The 21,787-nt window shown below is 38.4% G+C and overlaps 1 protein-coding gene across 2 annotated transcripts in view; it reads right to left on the bottom strand.

Moving 5' to 3' along the window:
* The window catches only part of MYZAP (myocardial zonula adherens protein), a 52,588-nt gene that overhangs the window by 20,981 nt on the left and 9,820 nt on the right, over positions 1 to 21,787 (bottom strand). For both annotated transcript variants that reach the window (XM_058846554.1, XM_058846555.1), the window contains exons 3-10: positions 16,490 to 16,648; positions 14,195 to 14,287; positions 11,722 to 11,835; positions 10,705 to 10,857; positions 8,378 to 8,503; positions 7,385 to 7,513; positions 5,560 to 5,645; positions 3,328 to 3,433 (exon numbers count right to left, since the gene is read on the bottom strand). In XM_058846554.1, the coding sequence (XP_058702537.1) occupies positions 3,328 to 3,433; positions 5,560 to 5,645; positions 7,385 to 7,513; positions 8,378 to 8,503; positions 10,705 to 10,857; positions 11,722 to 11,835; positions 14,195 to 14,287; positions 16,490 to 16,648 (966 nt within the window). The remainder of the gene's footprint in view (positions 1 to 3,327; positions 3,434 to 5,559; positions 5,646 to 7,384; positions 7,514 to 8,377; positions 8,504 to 10,704; positions 10,858 to 11,721; positions 11,836 to 14,194; positions 14,288 to 16,489; positions 16,649 to 21,787) is intronic.

The raw sequence follows: 21,787 nt of genomic DNA, 5'->3' as shown, positions 1-21,787 counted from the left end.
AATGAAGAGGAAGGTGTTAATACTTTTTACCTCCATGGCCTCCTACATTTGGTGCTTCTCTGCCAGCATCCCCTTTCATGCCTAAATTAGGACTAACCACCACCTCCTAACACATTTTTAAATGCCATCAAAATAGCACCAGAGGTGTTAGAATGGCCTGCTGCATCACAAAACTCCACTATAAAGCTTCTCTTTCACTTCCTCCTGGCTGCTTGCTGTTCTTTTACAAAATGCCCTGCATCTGTCACTTGCAAACGATCCGTCATCTTTCCCAAAAAGGGATTAAGAGCAATCTATTTTGTCATTTTTTTCAGCCAGAAGATTCATCTCAGTACTTGTCCAATTTTGACAGTTCTCCATATGACTTTGAAGTACATCTTGTTTGTTCAGCATCCCTTTGAAGTGATGTTCATTTCTCCAATTTCTCTGAGATGTTACCATTTGGAGATGGTAACAGCATAAACTCGCAATTTACACTGGCAGAGTAAACCCCTTATTTATACTTCAGATCTGTGTCCAATATACAAAGATTAATACTAAACAAAGCTCATCTTGCAGTCAAGCAAGTTTAGGCTTTCTCACCTAGCAGCTCATACAGTAGCTCTGTTTCAGCTTCAAACATAAGCACTGCTGATAATTTTGACTACTTACTTTCACCTCTCTCCTGAGTTTCCCAGGCTAGCCTGTTCTCACTCTATTGAATGCCACAGAGAAGCTGTGCTTCAGAAAGCTAGATTTCTAGCATTTCAATTATTTATTTTTTCTCAATTATTTAAATGCAAATTATCAATATCATTATAATACCCTCATAAACCCTAAGATGGCATGTTATTTTACAGATACCAGCCATGAAAATACTGCAGTAGTGAGTAATAGGGCAGGTTTTCATTACACTTTTCTTGATATTCCTTGCCATTACATTCTGTAATCAGTTAAATTTAGTATAGGGAGGATGTGTGTTTAAATATACCCTGATGAACATGGCTTCCGGGACTTAAATAGTAGTGCAATCTTCCCTATTTACTCTAGCAGATATTTTTAGTGCTGCTGCTCACTAGTTTTTAACCTAACTTCAGAACAGAGTCTTCAGATAGCATTCCTTCTCAGTATTTTTGTTGCAAATTTTTCAGCTTCTATGGCATAGTTAGCAAGTATTTGCTTAAAATGAGCCAAAAAATACTTATCTAATGTTACATAGAGAAAAGCACCACATGCTTGGACAGTTGAGGACATACATATCCTGCAATGCTTTTTCTCCTGCCCTGTGGTGAACAGCTACTCTTCTCTACATTATTAAAGTTGCTATTTTTAAGTCTTTAATTAACAGTCCATTTTAAAACAGGGTGTGCCAACTAGATTATGGATATTTTCTCAAGCACAGTACAAACACAAGCAACAAATAGCACAAAATTGAGAAACAAAGCCCCAAACATTAAATGCCTGATGAATTTGGTACCACCTGATCTGATCAAACCTCTGGTACAGGAGTCTTTAGCTAGCTCACTAGTGAAAATACAGATGTAGCTACACAGGTGTTCATGCAGTTCTCAAGGAAGCTGAATTAAAATAAAAATTAAAACACACAGGGACTAAAGGAGAAAGCAAAAATATCTACCCTATGGCTATATGGCAGTCAAGACTGATAGAGGCTTAACAGAATCTGAAAAGCAAGCAGTCAGAAGCAGTTAGAAGCAGACATGTTTGACAATTAAGTAGTGACTTGGTCACCTAACACTAGTTAAATAGGATAACCAGATGGTCTAGAAGGGCTTTCTGTGTATATGAAGGGACCAGAAAGATGCATTACAAGGAATTAGCAAGCTAAACTGACCTATGAAATCTAATATTAATGAAACCATAATTATTGCCTCAGGCTTTATATGTGGTTTTATTCCAAAACAAAATATGGAGCTGAAAGGACTTGTTATACCAATGCAGCCCACTAGAGGTCAAGTTACAACCAGGAGTTTAAAATATATTTAGTAATAAAGGACAAAACTTAGGCCACTGTCCTCATGTATTATAGATTCATTCAGGGTGCCACATGTATCACAAATCCTTTAGATCTTTTGTTTAGAACCAACAGAAAAAACTCTTAATACAATGTCTGGTGTACAGAGATACAAAACAGATTAAGTAATTGTTCCCATAATCCATTAATTAGATGGATTGGATTATTGGACTGGAGAAATTTTCCTTCATAAAATAACATGGTATAAAGACTGTAAATTCAGGTTTAGAGCAGTTATGATGCTTAAAAACAGTGATAATGGCAATCTAAACTAAAACCAAAACCTCAAGACTTGATATGTCTGATACAACAGAAGAACTTTAATCCCACTGTATAAAAGACACTTAGTATCACACATCTGATCACACAGAACAACTGTATCATAATCTTATAAAACAAAGCATATGTAAATACATATAAATACAAACTTGACAAAAATGGAACATCTCCATGCCTAATCAGAAATCCTGTAATAGCACACTGTGAATGCAGAAAGAATGCTTTAGATTTGAGTGGTTTCTAAATATTTGATATCTTGAGTGTATGATGTCCAGATACAAATCAAAGGTATCTCATGAACGCCCATCCTCTGTGCAGTAGGAAGCTCATCTAATAGAGCTGTCAGTCAGCTTTGTAAAGCTCCAATCTAAACTTATCCATTTTCCATGTCATTCTTTCCACTTGGAGAAACAGAAATGTTTGCAATTACAGCCTTCTGACTGCAGAACAGTTTCCTGACACATAGGTAGCCTCTAACTTAAAGCATCTATCCAGTAAAATTCCACTGAAAATTTTACAGGAAATGGCAGCAGCTAAAATGATGTCTCCAGACCAGGGTAAGAAGAGATGAGCAGTGAAAAACTGTGCTTGCTCACCTATTTCTGTGAAGAATCACATTAAACAAACAAAAAGAACCCCAAACAAAATCTCCCAAAACCACAAGAACAAAACAATAAAGGTCAGCTTTTGCCTTCCACTTCTGTACAGGAAGGAGACCGTTAATGATTAGACTGCATCATATCAGAGGTGCCCTCTGAATGATTCAAATTGAGCTGGAAGTTGTCACATTTTCTGAATACCCATGAAGAGATACAGAATCAGTGTCAGCCTAAAGATCACAGTATATAACCCACAGCCACTGGATTAAACTGCTTTCATCTACTCTTTCTGCTTCACTGGCTCCAGATGCTGAACTCAACTTCCACAGTAACAAAGGTGGCATAAGGCAACTGCACAAAGAACACGGTTATCTTTGGATTATGTACTAAAAGAATCAGTGCTCCCCAAAGACTCCAAGTTGTTTTACTACATCTCACCTCCTCAACCATATGCTTGACTTTCTTCTGCTGGCAGTGGACCATGTCATCCAGATGCTTGATCCGCTCTCTTAGGCTGGCTGCTACCTCCTCCAAATGCTGTGACCTGGCAAAACATGCAAGAATCAAGCCTGTAAGTGGGGAGCTATGCAGTATTAGCAGAACAAGAACAACCCCCACAATCCACCATAAATCAGGACAGGCAAGTCAAATTGCACTGACAGATGTCAAATTGTCCAAAGTACATTTTAATGTGATCTTAGTCCAAGTGGCTGTCTCCACCCAAGTTATCTCACCTTTGTCTTGCATACTGACATGCTTACTCAGAGCCTGAAGTGCTGACAATTAAACAATGTGACAAAACCCATCGCAGTGAAAGGCTTTTAGACAACTAGATCTTTAGCTTCAGAGAGACACATTTATCCTGACATACTACTACCTGCAAATATCTTGGAAATGTATGCTAAACAAAAGCCAAGAAGCAGGTCTGCTTTCAAAGCTGTCTTACTGCAGGGGAGCCTTGAGTCAAGAATTTGGCAGAGATGCCAACAGCAGTAGAATGCTAACTGGAATAGTATTAACTCCTCAACAGTCAGCAGGAATGCTATGAATGGTTTAAATTTGTGCATACAACCCTTCAGATAGATTCTGCATTTCTTCAAATCTGTTTAATCCAGAAAGTAAACTCCCACAGAACTCCTGACACAAGTTGGTTTGGCAGCTTGTCCGAAAAGTAGCTGCAGAATATGCAAGGAAACAGGAGTGAAGCTTTTCCATAAGTTTTTGTTGCTTTGGACATGGGAGTCTCCATTGTTATCTGAATGTCCAATTCTTAAAATTTGTCAAAGAAAGCAGTCGCTTGCTTACAAAATAAACTGCTGTACTCCTAGGTTCAGGATTGGACAGAATTTGAGAATGGGAGGAGGGGAATCAAAAACAAAAAGGCTTTTTTCATCTTGGTCTGTGCACAGCAGAAAAAAAACTGTAAAAGCTGCAAATAGAAAAACCATCCTAAGACAAAGCAGCAGATGGCAAACTGTAAGACATGATTCCAGTGAATGACTGAATTGTATGCTGCTTCTCCCCAAAAGAGTCTCTATTAACAGTGAAGTACTCTGCAGAAATGTAACTGCAGCACTTTGACAAGGACTCAAGAAATTCAAAGCATTGCTGCAGGTTTTTCAGTTGTGCACATTAAAGTCTTACAAAACTTTTATTTATATTTTGATTACAATTGTAGCACGTATTTTGTAGCTCATTGGAAGCTTCAGGATCTTAAACATTGATATCATTGGAGAAATTAAACAGACCTTCCTAAGGTGGAGCTCGTGTCTGATAAGGTACAGACAGGCAAGGACAACTTAAGAATAAACCAGCATCATCTAAACACAGATTCATTGCTTGCATGGCATAGATCGCAACTCTAAGTTTGCTTGCATTGCACAAATTTCTGCTTGAACACTGCCTTTACCCTTTTACTGCAGTGTAACTTTTCACACTGAAAAGGATTCACTGAAGCAAGAAGAGTCTGTGTTATTCAGAGGTAAAGGAAAACAGCAATTATCTTTCATCTCCATATTCTATGTTGTATGCGAGCGACATCTGTTCACTTGAAGTTATTATTTTAACAAGCTGCTGTGAAAAGCCATTCTTACCCTGAAACCAGAGAAGCTGGTCACAGATCAATACAAGGCACTGAGAAGTTCTCAGCAGGGACCTCCTTTTATGTTTGTGCCTCTCAAAGAACAGCAGGATGCCCAAAACCTTAAAACTCAATTTCTGGGTGCCACAGAAACATAAGTAGTAATCAAGTACTATTATTCAGTCTGTGGTTATAATTCATCTTTACCCACTCAAGCAGTGTCATATAAACCTTTGAGTTTAGATAGTGAAAGTATTCATAGTCAGGATCATAATACTCTGAATTTGGGAATGCAGATTTAAGAAAAATGCATGCCACAGATATGTCACAGCTTGTTATGTCTACAATGGACTTGGCACATTTGCAAACAACTTTTCTGAAAAGATGCATGAAGGTTGTCATTGTTGCAAAATATAATTGTCTCAATATTTTACACATAAATAAACCTACATTCAGATGAACAATCCCTACCAGACTGCAGTTTTAACATTAGAAACGGCAAAATTCAGATGAATTGAAAAGACAAAAACAAAAAACCCCCTGAAATTTCCTAGCAATAGAAGAAGTTCCACAGGCAAGTCATATCTCACCTTTCACTGTTGGAGTTGTTTTCAGATTTTGCTCCAGATATTTGTCGTTCATTTAATTCAAGTTGTTTTTGCAGCTGGTGACGTTCCTAAACAAGAAAAGTTATCTTTCAGCTCTCCATGTATCAGAATGTAAAGGCTTCACAAAGTGTATTTCATAGCAATTCAAAACAAGACTTGTGAAATTAAAATGGAAACTGATTAAACAAAATTAATGCATTTTCTATAGCCAAGGAACACAGAATACATAATAATAAAATAAATTTCCCAGCTATGCATGGACACAAGATCAGTTTTCAATTTCCTATATGAAGATGTAGTTGTACTTGAAACTGAATTTTTTTTAATAAAAAGATGAGTCATCAAAACCTTTACATAAATGTCAAATTGCCCACATTATCATTCCAAACATCCAAGACTGAGATAAAAGGTATTTCTGCATTTTCTTCACCCCTGTTTATTTTTAAGTGCTTGTAAAGATCTATGAGGACTTGGGGTCTGAGTCAAACAAGTTAACAGAGAAGCATAAGTGTGTTATCCACCTTGATGGCAATTTAAGAGGCATTCAGTCTCACTGGGTGAGTATCAGCCAGATAAGAGCAGATTAAAGAACTAATGTGAAGGAACTCATTTGTACTTGTGAACTGCACTGCAATCCTACATTCAGTGCATAATACTTAAAACTTGTAGGCTGAAGCCCAGATTAAGTTAATGGAGCCACTGCAGGGGCACATTAAGCCGAGTAATTTCTCAGTGTAATCATTAAGCCTACTAATGGATTTGCAAGCATTAGACAAAAGGGGCTCAATGCACACTGGACTAACCAGTCAAGCCAACAAGACTGGCTTATAAAAATGTATTTCTCAGCAGATACTGATAATAAATATGTATTACAATAAAGTGAAATTGGTGAACAAAACCACTTCATTTGAAAGAGCAGAAGACTCCCTCCACTGACTAAAACACTCTCTGCTCCTGTACTCAAGATAGTGAGGCACGAATCTTTAAAGATAATGAGATGCCTGCCATTTAATGAAATGAGAAATGCCAAAGTACATCCAAGACCATTTCATAGTCACTGCAGCCAAGGCTGCCCTTGAGCTTCACATTCCCCAGCTCCTCCTTGTTGGTGAGAACAAGGTCCAGAACAACACCTCTCCTCATTGGCTCCTCTATCAGCTGGAGAAGGAAGTTATCATGAACACATTCCAGGAACCTGGATTGCTTATGCTCTGCTGTGTTGTCCCTCCAAATGATGTCAGGGTGGTTGAAAATCCCCATGAGGACCAGGCTTTGTGAACAAGAGTCTGCTCCCATTGTCTGTAAAGGGCCTCAGCCTTTCAGTCTTCCTGGCTGAGCAGCCCCCACTCCAATGTCACCTGTCCCTGCTCTCCCTTTAATCCTGACCCTGTAGGTTCTCCACCAGTTCCTTACCCATCCCCAGACAGAGCTCTGTGCACTCTGTGGACCTATCACAACAACATCTCTAAGAGACTCTAGGTCATTTATGTTTATTACTTGATTAGGCTTAGGACACCCTGCACCCTGAAGGGACACTGAATGTTTTTTAAAGTCTCTTTTTAAAATAATGGTTCATTTCCTAAATAAATGCTGCCTTGTAAGGACCACCCGGAAGAGAGAACCACCTCCTCATCACAGGGTCTCTATGGCAGTCCAGGTGCATTTACTGATATAAATACAGTAACTGAGATGTAAAAACAGCAGTGGTATGTCACTGAGCAGGGAATTGAGCAGCAGAACAATAACACGTGAAATTTCCTCCATGCACGTGTGCATTTCTTCTCAAGGCAGCAATCAGCTCTCATACCTCTTCCATGCGTTCAATCAGCCGGTCCAGCTCACCAATTCTCTGGTCTTTCTCCTGTATGCTTGTTTCTGTAATCTGCATCTTCTTATTTGCCTCCTCAATAGCCTTCAGAAGCCGATTTGTTTCCTCCTACAAACAAGAACATTTACAGTCCCATTATATAATAGTTATATATATTAACAAGGAATATTTCTTCTTCTTTTCAGCTATAGAGCCATGCTAATAGCTCTTAAGGAGATCAAAGCTTTTCACACCTGCTCAGAAATCTGGAGGAGTTATGACCCTAAAAATGAATTATATAGAGCAAAAGATTGGGGGTACTTTGAAATACACAGGCATTAGTAAAACATCATTATGACAATCCAAGAGAAACTTTTACTCATTTCTTAGATAGCTGATTTCCCTTCCTTTTCCCTGAGGATGCTGTTAAATAACAGCATGAGAAAACTATGATGCTGCAAAAGACAGCTTTCTGAACACCATAGTTGGCCACATTCAGCTTTGTACTTTCCTTACATGTAAAGCATTATGAATAAAAAGGGGCATCTATCTTCAATCTCCATCATTATCTATCTCTATAATTTAAAAAAATACAACAACTGACTGCTCATAGAAACGTTTAACTTGAGGGGGAGGGAAACTGGGGCACAGGGGAGTTCTTGCTCCAGCAGCATCCAGTGAAGTTGTTCCCTTTCTCCTTCTTAAATTCACTTAAAATTGGACATTGTGTTTTCCTTTTATAGAGAATCAGAAGTCTAGAAAAACCTAATTACCCTATTTCAGATTTTGAAATCTAGATTATCATTGATATTACTATGTTTGAACACATATTTTTCTTATTCCTACAACCCCAAAAGTTTGGAAAGCTTAGTAACTATGGCATGATTAATCACAGACACAGAAGCAAAGGAACACACGTCAACTCCAGAGAATGAAGAGATTGAGAAACTACATCCAAGCTAAGTACTGCTCTTACAGACTGGCTGTACATACCAGGAGCATTTCTTTCTCAGCCTTGTGTTTCTGTTCCTCTTCTCGCATTTTTTCCTCATACTGACTATACAGCTTTCTGGTCATCTCTCTCATGACTTCAGCATTGGCTTCCTGCGCTGATTCCACCTATGAGAGAGGAAGGTTGCCCACAGAAGGAAGAGAGCTCACGTGATGAGAAAATAAAGAGTTTGGTTAAGCTCCCCCTTGTTAAAAATCTGACATTGCAAAAGTAGATTTCCATTTGCATCAAGGCCATTTGCAGCATTCTGCCAGTTTTCACATAATGTGAATCTGTAGAAGTTACTGTTCCATCAAGTTCCATGTTGTCTGAATTAAGTGCATTTAGTCATTGCTTATCCAAGATCAGGCCATGCCTCTTTGCTGAACCTTTCCATAACAGCCTCCTAGTCACTTGGCTTGTTTCCCCATTGAAACAATACTGTCTCCCCCCACTCTACTGAAGCACGGACTAGAGATGGACTACACTCAACTCCTGTTTTTAAATGACCCTGAACACTCAAAGCAATATTTTATTGCAGTACCCTCCCTGCTCTCTCTTGGTTTCATTCTTTGGAAAGGGATGAACCCTGAAGGACTCCACTTTTACTGCAATTGTCCCCTTTGTGATCTCACCTAGGCCAGCCCTGGGGCACAGGTAGTGACCTGTACTTTATGAGAGGGGGTGGAGTTTAATGAACCTTCCAAATTTCAGGAAGCCCAAAAGAATAGTATCATTTAGAGAAAGACAATTATTAAACCACAGATTCCTTAAGATACACTGAACTGAAATAGGATCTCTGGCCTTTTATTTCCATCATTCCTTTCCTTATACCTTGAGCAATGAGGATAATAAAAGCAAGCATTAAAAAGTGGATGTATCAGGGCATCTGTAATAATACACTTAAGCAACATCTCTACTCATAAGTTATTACACATTTATGAATAAACCAAACCTCCTTAATAAGCCCCACAGGTGTGTTGTGTTCTCCACCCAGAATGTAATCACGGTACACAGTAGTTACACCAGCCTCCCAGATCCCTCACCATCCTCTTACATTCACTCCTAGAATGAATTCCTATTCCTAGATGTCTTGGTACTTTTTGAAACACTATTTTATATTTAACTGTCAAAGAGTAATGAGGTAGATTATTCACCAACTTGGTACTAAAACTGAAAATGTGAGGGCAGAATTTACACTTCTGCTGTGTAAATGCAGGGCATGTATTCTGCAGAGCTTGACACGCTTGAAGATAAACAAATCCTTACACACTCAGTTGAACTGAGACTTAAGCTGCAGTTCCCTACTCTGAGAAGCAGGCATACCTCTTTCCCTGACTTGTTGGGGCATGTCCTTAACATCATAGTGAAGCCCAGATTTCTGTTTTAGAATTTTAATTGCATCATCTTTGCTTCTGTTACTTGGTTTTTCCCTCTTTTTATTTTCTGCTGACAATAGCAGGTGCAAAATACAGCTACTTTTATAGCCTGTAGAGCTTCACTGTGAGAGGAAAGCAGAACATGAAGGGCACTTACATTTTCCTATTTAACCATTCATCATTAAGCATGAGTTCTAGTCACAAGCAAAACAGCCAGAAAGAAACATCTTCTCTGACAAAATTAAACATGAATATAGCTGCAGTCACCTCAACTTCAGAAACTTTACCAGAAATAATAACAATTTTCAAAATTTGACAAATTCTGATTTAGTACTATATGCAAATTGGTCTACTTTGAGCCATGTTAACAGAGACAAAGGTTTCTGGTTTGTTTTATTTGCGTTTTTTTGAGATTAAAGGAATACATTTGGCTGATGAGGGGAGAACATGGTCAAGCTTTCTGTCATATTAAACCTTGCAGTTTGTGTTCCATTCCCTTGAATTTCTTTGAAAGAAATAGCTTAACTCTCTTTTGAAGATGCTTGCTGTTACCTGCTGACCACAAGCTCATAAGACTCAACAGACTACCTATTAAAAATGGTGCAATACCAAAGAAACTCAACACCAAGAAATTCATGTAGCAATGTGTAGAGTTGTAATATTCCTTCAATTAATAGGAATGGATGCTAATAACCACTTAATGGTTTGAATTTTCACCTGTCAACATCTTTGACTCTTATGTTATGTCCCATGTTATGGGAAGACTGCCTGTCGCCAGCTCAGATTCTTCCTTATTAAACCAGTATTGAATCACAGGAATAAGTGAGCTTGAGGGCATGACGAGGGCATGAAGAATGAAGAACCCTTTACAGATAAAGCCAAGGAATTCATTTAACATCCACCTAATGCCTTTACTGTGCAGTATTTTTAGGGGAGTTTATATACCACACCTTTAATTTCAGTAACTGATTTTCAATTTGTGCCGTTTCCAGTTGCTTTTGCTTTTCTCTCAGCTTTTCCATAGATTGCTCATGTGTATGTTTTAAATTCCTTATTTGTTCCCTTATGTCAGTGTTCTCCAATGTAACATCCACTAGAGTTTTCTAGAAGAAAGAGGAAAAACACATATTAAAAATCAGAAGTAATTTGATGAATTAATATAGGCAAGAGATTATGAAACAGACAGCACATTTAATGAGCTTCCTGACATATTAATGCAGCGTGAACAGTTTTGCAAGTTTTAACATTTAAAATTATGTCTTTTGTTGTTGCTAGAAGGTATTTCCATGAGGAGTATACTCAGTGAAATCAACTCCTGGAACACTATTAAAAAACAAAAAGGAACACAGATAGTTTTCAGTATGAATAATCTTCCCTTCTCTCCAAGGGCCATGCCATATATACAAAATGCAGTGGACTGAAAACAGAAAAGTAATGTACAAAAATGTAACATTCTTGTTACATAGAAGAAAGCAGGGACATTAAGTAGTTCAGTTCACATAAATGAGAATTTTGAAGTCTTTAAAAAAGAAAATTCCCACCTTGTCCCTCCCCCTGCATTTCACAGGTATATAAAATCTCACAAGTGTCTCCAAACATGCCACTTAATTTCTGTTACCAGCTGAAGGTGGAACTAAGTCAGTAAATGCACCATTTTGCACTACACAGACCAAATCACATCTTCACCTTAGATCCTTCATAGAGACATGACTTGTGGTATTAGTCTGCTGCATATCAGTATCTCTTTATATCTCTTTACAGTACACTATTTTTAATGTTTTTTTTTTAAACACAAGAACTTCTGGAACATTTTTGTTTCCTAAATCAGGTGCTTTAGATATCCACGACAGTACTTCATGGTGTTGCTTAGTGTTAGAATCTGTATCTGTCATCCATGTTTTCTGTATGCTTTGAAATCCATATTAGAAAAGGCAGCTATGAGCTGGGAAGCAGCTATGAAGATGTACCTGCAAGTCTATTGATGCTGATGTCAAGGAGCTGTTCATTTCGCTAAAGCTATCTAAGGCTGCAGCCTGCACTCGCACATGATTCTCTAAGGATTCCTGATGAGCATTTGTCACCTGAGCAGGGGGAAAAAAAAAAAAAAAAAAAGTTTTATATAGAATAATGAGCAAGTTTACCTATTCTTTCCAAGAGAGCTACAGAAGAGAAAGACACCAAGGTCGTTTTCATGGTACTAGGATGCTCAAAATATACAGGCTTCAAAGTATATTCTTACAAACAAAGAAACAAAACTTATAATTCAAATAATCTAACAGAAATTGGGCATGAGTATCTAAATTTATTGTTAGTCTGCAACCATTCTATAAGCTGTTCTTCTTGAAAGGACAAGAGGACAATTGGCAGTTGTCCATTCAGAAATATTATATACATAGAGTGGGCAGATTGTAAAAATTAAGAGCGAAAAGCAGAAGAATGCAAGAAATAAGGAAGCCTAGAACTGTGAATTGTAGAAAAGCCTTAATTAAGAAGGAACTGACTAATCAGGTACATAAAGAAGCAACATCAAGAAGACGTAAGGATGAAACAGTACAAAGCAGGGAGGGGAAGCCAGAGGGCTTTGTGGTGTGAAAATTAGTCATTTTCTGATATGTACACACACACATGCTTAAAAACTGAGGGGAGGAGGGGCGGTGAAGACACAAAATGACATCATTCAAGAAGAGACCAAAACCCAAACAGTGTAAATAATTACAAATGATCCAATAATAAGGAGGAAAGGAGTGTTACTAATGGAAGCCAGCCCAGCTCACATTCTTAGATGGATCAGATTTGTTTCTTGATAAAACAGAAGAGCACCAGGGACTGATACAGGGGACAAGTGTGTAGTAACCAAGCCATACACAGATTAGGTCAGCATAGGGAGCAGAGGCCAAGTAGTCACCGTTAAACTTCTATAAACGTGTGCTCATGTAAAACAAATGAAAGCAGATATGCTTTGGATGGATTAAGAAGGTTACAAGGTAAGAACTTGTGTGAAGAAGCCCAGGGCAGGATATTGGAAGAACAAATTTCAAACAAACTTTACGAACAAAAAGTTGTCCTGGAAATAGGTAAGATAAAAGCACAGTGACTGAAAGCTGAAGAAAAGAGTATAGAAAGGATTATAAACAGGAGTCTCAAATAGCACAAAAGACAACAGTAGTCATATAAAACCATAATCAGCTCCCAAATAACTAACCAAACAAAAAGTTCATGTTATTAGGAAGAACAACACTTGTGCTTCCTTTCAGGCAGTCTAAAGTATTAAAAAAAAAGGGAAGGATGTTTCCTAATGTGCCATTTAAGTCAGAAGGAAGCTTCATGAACTGCAAATTTTCTGCAGAACTAGATATTCTGACAGAGCTGGTCAGAAACCCTTAATTAAGGAAGCATTTCTGACTCATGCAGGATTTCTACTGGTCTGACAGAAGTTCTGGAAGTGCAGGATATCATCACTGCTATTCAGTGAAGATCAGCAGCAAAAGCAACAAAGCTGCACCTGAATCAGCATTTACTACATGCATGCTGGGAAGAGAGTGACTCTTGTTGGTAGCATTATGACTATTTAACTCGATTTCTGCAAACTGTGTTTTCTCTCTTCCTCTCAAGTCAGGGGGATTTTTTTTTCCTCTTTTTTGAGACCAGTTGCACAGAATGAAAGTAACAGTTTACAGCACATTCTGATTTTTGTACCTAATACAGCATGCAGGGAACTGACAACCTCCAAATGAGAATGGCAGAAGGGCACAAGTCAAGGTCACAGTCCCTTGAAGTCAGAATACTTTTAATTGCCAAAGCTTCCTCTGAATCAGGGATGTGAAAATCAATGCTAAACATAAATTCAAAGCAAATTTTCAGGGAGATTTTTTGGATCAAACAACTCAGCAGTTTAATATGAAGGCTATTTTTGCAGAGTGCAAAACCTTTTATTGCTAAAGCAGCATGTCAGAAGAAAGGTCATTGAATGACCATTGAAATGTTCCATTAAAAACCAAAAGGTAAGTAATTCTTAGCACTTTAATACTAATGAATATTGCTACTTCTTTTACTTAGTGTTTAAGCAATAGATTCAGTAAAACAGAGCAAAGTGTCGAAATGACTCAAAGTTATCTGGTTTTCCTAATTATCAATATTATTTATTTGGTTCACCTGGAAGCTGTTACATCCATCTCCACTAATTACCAATACACACAGGCAATGGTATCAGGATCATTATTTTATTTCCAAGAATTTCCAGCCAGTTACTAATTTCACATGCAAAAGCATCCCTATCCTGCTTGGATGGAAAAATAAAGAAAAGAAATTACAGATGTCATAAAACAGTGAACTGGAGTGGTTTGGGAGATGAGTTCTGTTCTGCTAAAGCAGAAGTAATTTCTAGACAACACTGGGACAGTTATTCACATTTGCTTTCCCTGCAAATGAATGGATACTTACTTTCAGTTCATTTGTAAGCTGCTGTATTTTTCGTTTCATTTCATCATATTCACCATACATTTTCTTTCTTACTTTTTCCAGAGTTGCTCTCACCTGGTGTCAGAAAAATCAAACACCTTTATCAAAAATTTGGATTATACCATTTATTCAGTAGGACATGATTTTTTTCTCTATGCTCTTCATTGTCACTCTCTGTAATTTCCATTGTTAATCTATCTCTGCGTAACAGCAATTTATTCTCAAGAAAAAGACAAAAACTTAAATCTCAAGACTTGTCTACATAGTCATGATACAAATAACTGTCACTATGAGTAATTCTAAACTTCTCTATACATGCTTAAACACTTGTAAATTAATAATTTAAATAAATTAATTTAAATTAAATATCCATAAGTCATTCTAACTTGATTACTAAATTAATTAAGATTAATTTGACCATATATTGTTTTATTTCTGAAAATAAGGCACAGACTTAATATATGTCCATACTTTTAAAAGCGGTATTTTAAAATACCCCTGGGTATCCATTGCAGATAAACATTTTTAATTTCAGTCTTTTAGACTTGTATCTAACTAAACAACAAATTAGCTTACATTTACCAATGCAATTTCAAATCTGAAGAACAGAGAACTCAATTTGATTTCAAGAACTATGGATGCAAATTATTCCTTGCCTTTCAAACCTTCAAAACCCCCAAGCTGGCTTCCAGTTTGGCTTTACATGCCACTGCAATTATGTTTCCCTACAGCCCACGTAATTCAACTTCTTTTTTTTCCCGTCCTCACCTCTTACCAAACACAGGCTGGTTGCAGATCATGTAGGGCAGTGAGTTTACTGTGTCTGCACAGTGGGGCGAGGTAAATTTCAGCAGGGGATGTTTTTAGCAGCTCTGCACAGAATCCCCCCCACTGTCTCCCAGAAAGAGGGGCACTGGCCACCAAACGATCCCAAACCACCCTTTGGGATGAGGAAGAGAGAAGGGAGCTGACTCCTGCCTGGCACATCAGGAAAGAAGCACTCACCCTGTGCCTCCCCATGCACAGGCACACTCTCTTGCAAGATGCAAATTTGACTCAGGCAGAGGAAGCTGTCAGCAGCTCTGACATGGCCCATCATTTTTGGTCTATTTGAGTCAGCACATACACGGCACAAGCTGAGGACTCTTGTTTAGGATTCTGCTTTTAAAGACAACACTACTCTGGCAGACCAAAGATCACAAATTAGCAAAGCTGAACACAGCTTTCCAGAAGATGGAAGAGCAAAAGACAGCATGGTTCTTCCCATGTCTTTCCCACTTTTTCCTGAAAGCATCAGTACCCTGAATGCACAAGCTGTTCACCTGGTCTGACGTGTCCCTCCATAAGGGACAGACAAGGGCAGGGTCTCAGCCCAAGCAATCCCCAGGTACTACAGACAGGGCAGTGCCAATTCACCTGCCCCTTGAACCACCCCAGCAGGGCAGAGAAACTACCCAGGCAGGAAAACAGCAGCCAAAGCAGCTTGTGTGCCTCACCAGCACTGCAGCACGGGCAGACCCTGCCAGTCCCTAACCTCAGCAGCTTTAGAGTGGTGAACTCTGCCAGGCAGATGTAAGGAGCACACATGATTACAGTGCTTTACACTGCTCGATTGACTCAGGGTTCCTCCCTTGTCTATCAACCCAGTTTGCACTTGAATCAGTGTAACACGATAAGCACTGACCAACAGCCTCCTGGGTGGTGATGGTGGATGGAAAGAGGTCAGATGATTTGCCCTGAGGTAATTAGGGTGTTACTGCCACAGTCTGAGAACCGATGGGCAAAGAGATGCTGAGTTTCAAGAACAGAAAAATTTCAAGCAGGATCAGAAATGCAGCTTTTGTTTTTCAGGAGATCTTCTGCCAACTGTGATAAATGAGCAGACACAGAGAAAGTAGTACAAAGACATCCTTATTAGGCTGACTATTTTAAGGCTGCCCCAAAATATACCCGAGTGATTTTACTATGTCACCTAATTTAGAAGCCTTTTCAAAGCTGGGGGGTTTGGGGACGGGGGAAGCAGAGGAAGAGAGAGACTTTACCCTTTCAGGTGTCTGCTTACATAGTTTCTTCCATCAGCAAGCACAGTTCCCAGATATAGAGCATGCTTTTTTCCCAACTCAGATACTACCAAGGCCAGCATCTAGCTTCAGAGTAAGTTCCCAGTTCAAACTGAGCTGTTGGTCTAGACATCTGTCATCCCATTATACTCTCACAGCTTTACATGGATATATGGAAAGGGTATTTGACAAATTTTGAGGTGAAAATGTAACTCACTTCTTTAATGTAATTCATCTCCTCTTTCAGCTGGTCAGCTGACCAGCCATAAACCACCATTTCTCTCTTATGGTTGTTGTCTGTTCGGTGCACAACACCATACACCATCCCATGAGAGAGCTTCCCTGGAGACATCCCATTTGGTACGTGGTAGAGCTCCTAAAAAAAAAAAAAAAAAAGTCAGTACTAGATTAAAAATAAACTGAATAAAACCACAGTAATTTAGGGCCAGGAGAGACACCAATTGTAGTGAAAGCACAGCAATACATATGAACACTAACTCCCAAACATTTTGGAGCCAACCTATCAGCCTTCGTGTTTTTGGAAAGAACAGCGACCAACTTATAATTGATAAAGAAAACAGAGATGTCTGATTACCACTGCCTTCAATGGAAGTCACATAGGCACAGCTAGAGACAACCAGCTGGATTTGTACAAGGAGAGGGAGAGGAATGTAAGAAAAGGTTAACCTGGCTTATTTTGATTCAATGATGGTACTTTTCTGCATTCTTGAAGAACACTCAGGTCTCTAGTTCCCTCTAAACTCTTGCAACCACAGAATTATCCCTCATTTCCCAAACTCCCTGCTGCAGGAAACAAAAATTCACAAGTTTACTCAAAAAACATAGAAAGCACTAAGAAACTGAAATTAAAACCTTTTAGGCAGTGTTTTTTAAAAGAGAAAGTATCTGTTTCTCTTGAAGATAAACAAAGCAGAATTTCAGTTTGCATTTAAAGTTAATTAAGAACCTCCAAAGCAATCAAACTCATTTCAGGTCTCCATTTCTTTTACAGATGTTGCAGAACTGACATTGCAAGAGCTACAGCAAAGCTATGAAATAGCATTTATGTGGGTGTTCCTGTGTTATTAAGTACCGTAGAAGGATGAACCTTCTAAATCAGGTCTTGCTATGTAAACAGAGGTTGTTTTAAAAAGCCAACATTTTTTATTTGAATGATCTGCAGAAATTTGTGAAATGTAATAATTGCATGTCTTGCTTCAAGCCACCCTTCACAGACTTCTCTTGTTCATCTCATCAATACACTTCATAAGGAAAATATTCATGCAAACAGTAGGAATCATTTCCCTCAGCATGTAAATGAATATCCACAAGGTCAGATCATCACCTGACCTAGCTACTCACCTCTCCTCCCTCCTAATCAGCCCAGGGAAACATCCTTCTGTCTCAAGCACCTGAAATGAGTCAGGCCTCAGAACTACTCATTTCTCTTCTTGATTACAAGGAATTTAAACAACTACCTCAGATGAAGACATCCACATTATGACTTTTTTTAAAAAGGGGAAAATATTCTTACTGAATGTGAAATATTTGCAAGCTAGGAACCTAAAAATAATCAGTGATTTCTGAATGGAAAGTTAGAATGAAAATTTGGAAACACAGCTGTTACTGATAAGCTTTGCACATTGTTTTTTAAAGGTCAGCTCTAGAAAAAAATCAGGTAGAGATGGTTTTACTGATCTTTCTTATGCTGGATATACCAGGTACAGGAACACTTGAGGACATTTACTACATTGACTTTAGAATATGTTTAGGTTTGGGATTTTTTGTTCTAGGCACTGTCTAAACTCTCTGACAGCAAACAGAGGCTTAAAGAGACAAAGCTCAGCATGGTATATCCATCTGCAGCTGCATCCTAGAGATCCCCAGTCCTTACCATGACGGTGAAGAGAGGACACCATCTGCAGCCTAAAGCAGCAGCACTCTCAGTTTTTAGGATCCAAACCGACACAACTATGCTAGCAATATAAGAATAAATTCTTCTTTAGGCAAGGGGAAAATGAACAGGAAAATTTACTTGTATTAAGAAAAATGATAGAGACAGACATTTGGTTTATATTGTGTCCTTCCCACATGGCACTGACAGATTTTCCTCAACACTGTAAATCCCACATGCTCTGCCTTTATCACATCATTAATAGTATAACCACGTTGCTGCAACTCTGGGGGTGTGTGCGTGCAGGGCTGCGAAGAGAACAATCACAAAGCAGACACCTGGTAAAGAACATTTTAGGCACAGAACAACAAAGCTGTAAGCCATTATGAAAAGTGAAAAGAAAGCTCTAAAACCACTTAATGAAGAAAACATTGGGTAACTAGCCCTACCTATACATGATATAATTTTGCACTTTGAAAACATTTTATGCAAAGCTTCATATCCTCAAAATGAGATGTTTCATAATTATGTATTATTGGGGGTTTTGTTTTGCTGTTTCGATGTGCAAAAACAAAAGGCCTACACTTTATACTTAGATAACAGAAACCAGATAGGGACATGACTCAAAATTTTTTTGTGTTTGTTTGCTTCCAGGGTTGTACAGTTTCTTTCATAGTTCATTGCAGCTCCTCCCCTGCATCTGGAAAAAGGGATTACACACAAGTTTCCATCTTCCTGATAACAGAATGAATAATCACTTTGATTGTTTAGAGGTTACCAAGGCACCAGACACTGAATTCATAAATCCATGCCCTTTGCCCATGATCACTCATTTTTAATGAGGTGAATAGCTGAATACCCGCAATACCAAGGTCTTTGTGCCTCTGAAACATTAGCAGAATTGTCCAAAGTGCTGTTTGCAGAGTTCTAGCATAAAAATTCTTACCAAGTTCCTTATTTTTAGAATGTTATGAACACATTCCTAAGGAATGCTTTGAAGGATTCCCTCACCCCTCTCCCCAGAAAGACCTACAAATTCAGACCAATGGGTTTGCAGTTAGAGAATCACCCATGGCACTTACATATGTATTTCAGAGATGAACAGACTTAAATTTACATTATAATGGACAGTACATGCAGGATTAGGTACTGCACAAAGGCAGACTGGTTACACATCTCTTGCAACAATGCTAAACTTGCCTGTTATCTGTATTTGCACAAGCCTCCTAAGATGCCTTTGTTACTTCTCTTTCAGAAGATTAAAAGGCTCTCCATCATCTGCTGACTGTTCCAGTTCTATGTGCTACTTAAAATACAGGATATTGTTTTTACCCTCTCCTTATTCTTCCACTCTATCAGAACCCCCAGGCAAGTGCCTGTTAAAATTTCAGTTCTTGTTTGTTTTAAAGATGTGTGAGCCAACACCTACCCAAGTAACTGTTCTCATGTTTCCTTAACCTTTTTCATTGCTGCTCTATTCCAGACATGCTTATCTTCTACTCACCCTTTTCTGTTTAGTAACTTTTCATTTCTTCTCGTGACCACTAGTTTCAGGGTTCTGGATAAATAACCAAAGAAGACCTGATGCAGTCTTCTCTTAGAAGACTCTTCTGAATGCAGAGATTTGAGATTTGATACTTCCACCTTTTTCTGTTTTTCTCCCTTCACTTTTTTCCATTTCTGCCTCGTAGTCTGTTCTCCCCCTGACACATCCTCTCTCCCATGCTTCCTCTTCCACAAATCCTGGATTTTCTACATCCTCAAGAACTACAGAACAGTTTTTTTAAAGTCAAATACTTCTCATTATTTTCCTCTATGTCCCATACATACCCACTCTCAGAACTCGTATTTTTCCAAGCAGATCCTTCCTCAATGGTCTCTGCTCTGATCTACACTGAGGCATCTCAGTGAAGGTAACAGCAAATACAATTGCAAGTAAATACTGTAAAGCTAACTGGAATAGTGCTTTAAGATGGAAAGGTTTGTTAGATTAATCAACCATTGTTGTTTAAGGTCAAAATATCAGCCAAATCCTAATGTGAGGTAATGATCTGAAAAGGCAGTTAGATTATCAGTTTGTGAATATTTCTTTGTACCTACAGTCAGTTCTAAAGACAGCCCAAGGTGACAGCAAGGACACATCGTGTGGATGCTCACACATCCTGGATCAGCCTCCAGGAACACGTCCTGTCTGTGCTGCAGCAACAGACAGCTGCGCTTGGTGTGATCACACAAAATGTACCAAAGGAGCACAGACTGTGTTTACCTAACTAATAAATATTTAAAACAGAAGCCTACACCCCAAGGTTGCAAAAGTCTTGATAATTACCATGCATCCTGTTTATGTCTCTGTCCAGGGAGGCAGCACAAGTAGCATGAAACAGGTGAAGACATTACAAAACCAAACCATAAATTTAAGTTTTTAGCTGTTTTTTCTATAGCCCATGGTTTTATCTGCATTATGTAAATAACACTGAGGGATGATCTGCTTCTAAAGCTACCAGTTTTATAAATGAAAGTCAGATAGGCTCATATTTTATACTTCTCCCTGCCCCAAAATTGAAAGTAAAAGCACTGAAGACACATCTTTTTTGAGAAAAAAGGACATGTAATGTACTGCTTAACACAATTCTGTGTTAAGTATCCCTTTGGCCTTGAAATTTTCCTGACTCATGATCTTCTGTTTACCTACACCATCAAAAAACTTTTAACAAGAATTATATCAGTTAAAGGAGGCTTTATCTTTTCCTTAATAGCCACATTCCAGGCATTTCTAAAATAACCAGTTATCTTTTACCTGTTCACTAGTTACACAAGGAACAAAAATATTCGTGCTGTTACTGAGGTTACATATTGTCTATTCAGTAAAATTACACATTTATAACATTGAGCTCACCAAGAAAACTTACTATGAAACTTACCAAGAAAACTCTGACAAAAGGTAGTTCTGTTTTTATATCTTTTCATATTCCTCTACAGCCCATGAAAATCATGTTATATGTAGGAATGTTTTACATTAAAATAGTGTAACAATAGGGAAAATATGCCACAACAGACATGAGTGTTCTTAAATCATGAAGAATGCAAGAAGCATCACTGTTCCAACTTTGAAGCTCCTTGGGTGTTGAATTTAGATGTCCATCTCAAAAGAGAAGTGCCAGACATTATACAAAGTCTTATCTAACCCATGAAATCTGTACACAGAATGCCAGTGCTTACACATTGGGGAACTAAGATACAGCAAATACAGCAGTAACCTCAGGAGTCAGTGGAATTCTTTCTGTACTTTTATGAAGTGCTGGTTTTAACAAAGGTATTGCTTAATTAGTACATGGCAAAAATCAAGTGACCAGTGCTGAGAGACTGAGAAACAGAAACATCACCTGTAGCCGATAAAGCACATTTTTTCAGGCACAAGGTCTGCTCTGCTGACAGGAGTGGGCTGGCAGCAGCAGAGAAAATAGGCACTGTCCTAGATTCCATCTGCACCACAGCCCCACATTCACTGCACTCATATTCTTCAACCAGGCCTGACACAAGTTTCTGCTTGATTCTCACCATGATGTACAGAAGCAAATTCCCCTTCTGGCTTCTTTACAGCCTACTTTTTTTTTTGCTGGG

The sequence above is a fragment of the Poecile atricapillus genome, chromosome 11 (genome assembly GCF_030490865.1).
Source record: "Poecile atricapillus isolate bPoeAtr1 chromosome 11, bPoeAtr1.hap1, whole genome shotgun sequence".
Lineage (NCBI taxonomy): Eukaryota > Metazoa > Chordata > Aves > Passeriformes > Paridae > Poecile > Poecile atricapillus.
Note: the sequence above shows the minus strand (reverse complement) of the source record. Positions and strands in the feature narration are given on the sequence as shown.